The following is a 1770-nucleotide window of genomic DNA, read 5'->3' as shown; positions in this document are numbered from 1 at the left end:
TATTGGAAAAAGGTCACACAGAAGCAAAACAGAAAAAACTTGACGATAGTAAATTAAAGGCTGAAGAGATACGTGTTGCTGCTTGTACAACGATCAAGAGAAGTGGTAATGCTAATTTAATTTGTATTGGTGTTCTGTATTGTTCAAATGAATTATGCTGGATAGTAGGTGACATTTTTAACCTTGATTACTAGGTTCGAGCCCCGAAAATCCTGGCCCTGTTCCAAAGAAGCGTCCAACTGACTCTACTCTAATCGATTTGTGGAAAGAGAAACAGGAATCAGAGCGCCAGCAAGAAATGAAAAGACTTGATGTCGAACAGCAACGTTATGACGCCGAGCGCGCTGAAAAAGTGGTCGACCGTGATCTAGAGAAGAAAAAATTAGACCTTCAACAGCAGCAATTCGAGTTGGAGAGGGACCGTTTTAATCATCAACGGGACAAAGATAAAGAAGAGTTTAAATTGCGAGAAAAAGAATTAATCCTTCGAGAGGAAGAACGCAAGAGTCAGATGGCAACACAGACAGCCCTATTACAATTGCTCATGAAAAAATGTGAAATATAGCATTTTAAATAGCTTACATGCAATAAACTGATTTATTTCCATTCATTTCTAGAACATGTTTGTGATTAGTTTAGATTTTGATTTCTCAAATATTCCTCGAGTGTCGGAGGCTTAACCCCAAAATACTTCGATGTTTGACATTCATATAAACAATTTTGGCAATTCTTTAAAATGGTAGCTACAAAATAATATTTTGACACTGGTTGCAGAAATATTTTTAAGTTCTTTTTAAAATCAATAAATGTAAACTGTTTATCTATCTCACCAAACTCCCATTCTACACAAACCCGCAATTTGCTCATCGTTAAGTTAAATAACTTTTGCTGGTCTGAAAGTTGGTTTCCAATATGTGGAGTGATTAAGCTTCTGTGGAGTGGATATCCACTGTCGCCATACAAGTACATTTCTTGACCACCCAAATGAACTGCTAATTTGTCAAGTAACCCACTTTCATGTAGCATGTATGAGTCATGCCTTCGCCCTGGGATAGGTCCGTATAAATTTGCAACCATTCCATTTGGAGTCACAACCGATTGATATTTCAGTCCGTGCGACCGTTTATGACCGCTATAAACTTCTTGTTGGGATCGAGTGGGCCGACAAGTTTTGTGCAAGGTTCCTGGCAAATTAAATGCAGATCTTGTAAACATGTTAAATGTAAAATTTCATAATTCTGTTATTTGCCATAATTTACCATCTATAAACCCAATACAAGATGGAATTGGACACCCTTTCCTGACCAAAGCTCCCGAAAACTCTTTAAGATGTTCAAGAGATAACCACCATAACTGGAGAGATGTCAGAAGATGATAAAAATTGCCATAAACATGATTAATCATTGAGTTAAAAATGTAGGACAAATCTTGAGGCGAAAATCCGAAGTACTTTTGTAGATCTGAGAGTCGATTAGGATAAGCAAGGCGTCGTAGCATAACACACAAGCCTGAAATATATGGAAAGGACCCATAAAATTATTATCAATTACAAGTGTAATTATTATGTCAGGAAGGCTCACAAATTAGTCCGCTGAATTCTGTCCTATTAGGCATTTTTAACACATCTGGAACCCGTAACTCTGATTTCAATCGCAAAATGTCCGCTTTTTCAAATCTAAAATCCAACTTGAAACGAGAAACCTCGATTTCATCAAAACAGAAAAATGTAGATTTGTTAAATTTGTTAATCCGCTTTGCTGCAGCAGCCAA

General features: G+C 36.9%; 1 protein-coding gene across 1 annotated transcript; it reads right to left on the bottom strand.

Moving 5' to 3' along the window:
• Positions 1-573: 573 nt before the first annotated feature.
• On the bottom strand, positions 574-1494 carry LOC118437807. The gene is made up of 2 exons (XM_035857199.1): positions 1260-1494; positions 574-1184 (listed from the first exon to the last, which is right to left on the bottom strand). The coding sequence occupies exons 1-2, from the start codon at positions 1402-1404 to the stop codon at positions 631-633; spliced, it is 699 nt and encodes a 232-aa protein (XP_035713092.1). The 5' UTR covers positions 1405-1494; the 3' UTR covers positions 574-630.
• Between the last annotated feature and the right edge of the window lie 276 nt (positions 1495-1770).

This window comes from Folsomia candida, unplaced genomic scaffold (assembly GCF_002217175.1).
Source record: "Folsomia candida strain VU population unplaced genomic scaffold, ASM221717v1 Fcan01_Sc016, whole genome shotgun sequence".
NCBI classification, from domain to species: domain Eukaryota; kingdom Metazoa; phylum Arthropoda; class Collembola; order Entomobryomorpha; family Isotomidae; genus Folsomia; species Folsomia candida.
This window is presented reverse-complemented; position numbering and strand designations above follow the sequence as displayed.

Bases quoted from the DNA above. Each gene is read 5' to 3' on its own strand.
- LOC118437807 (XM_035857199.1), bottom strand. From the start codon at position 1,404: ATGATTAATCATGTTTATGGCAATTTTTATCATCTTCTGACATCTCTC. The intron at 1,185-1,259 runs GTAAATTATGGC...TTAATTTGCCAG, and splicing joins TTGTATTGGGTTTATAGATG to GAACCTTGCACAAAACTTGT.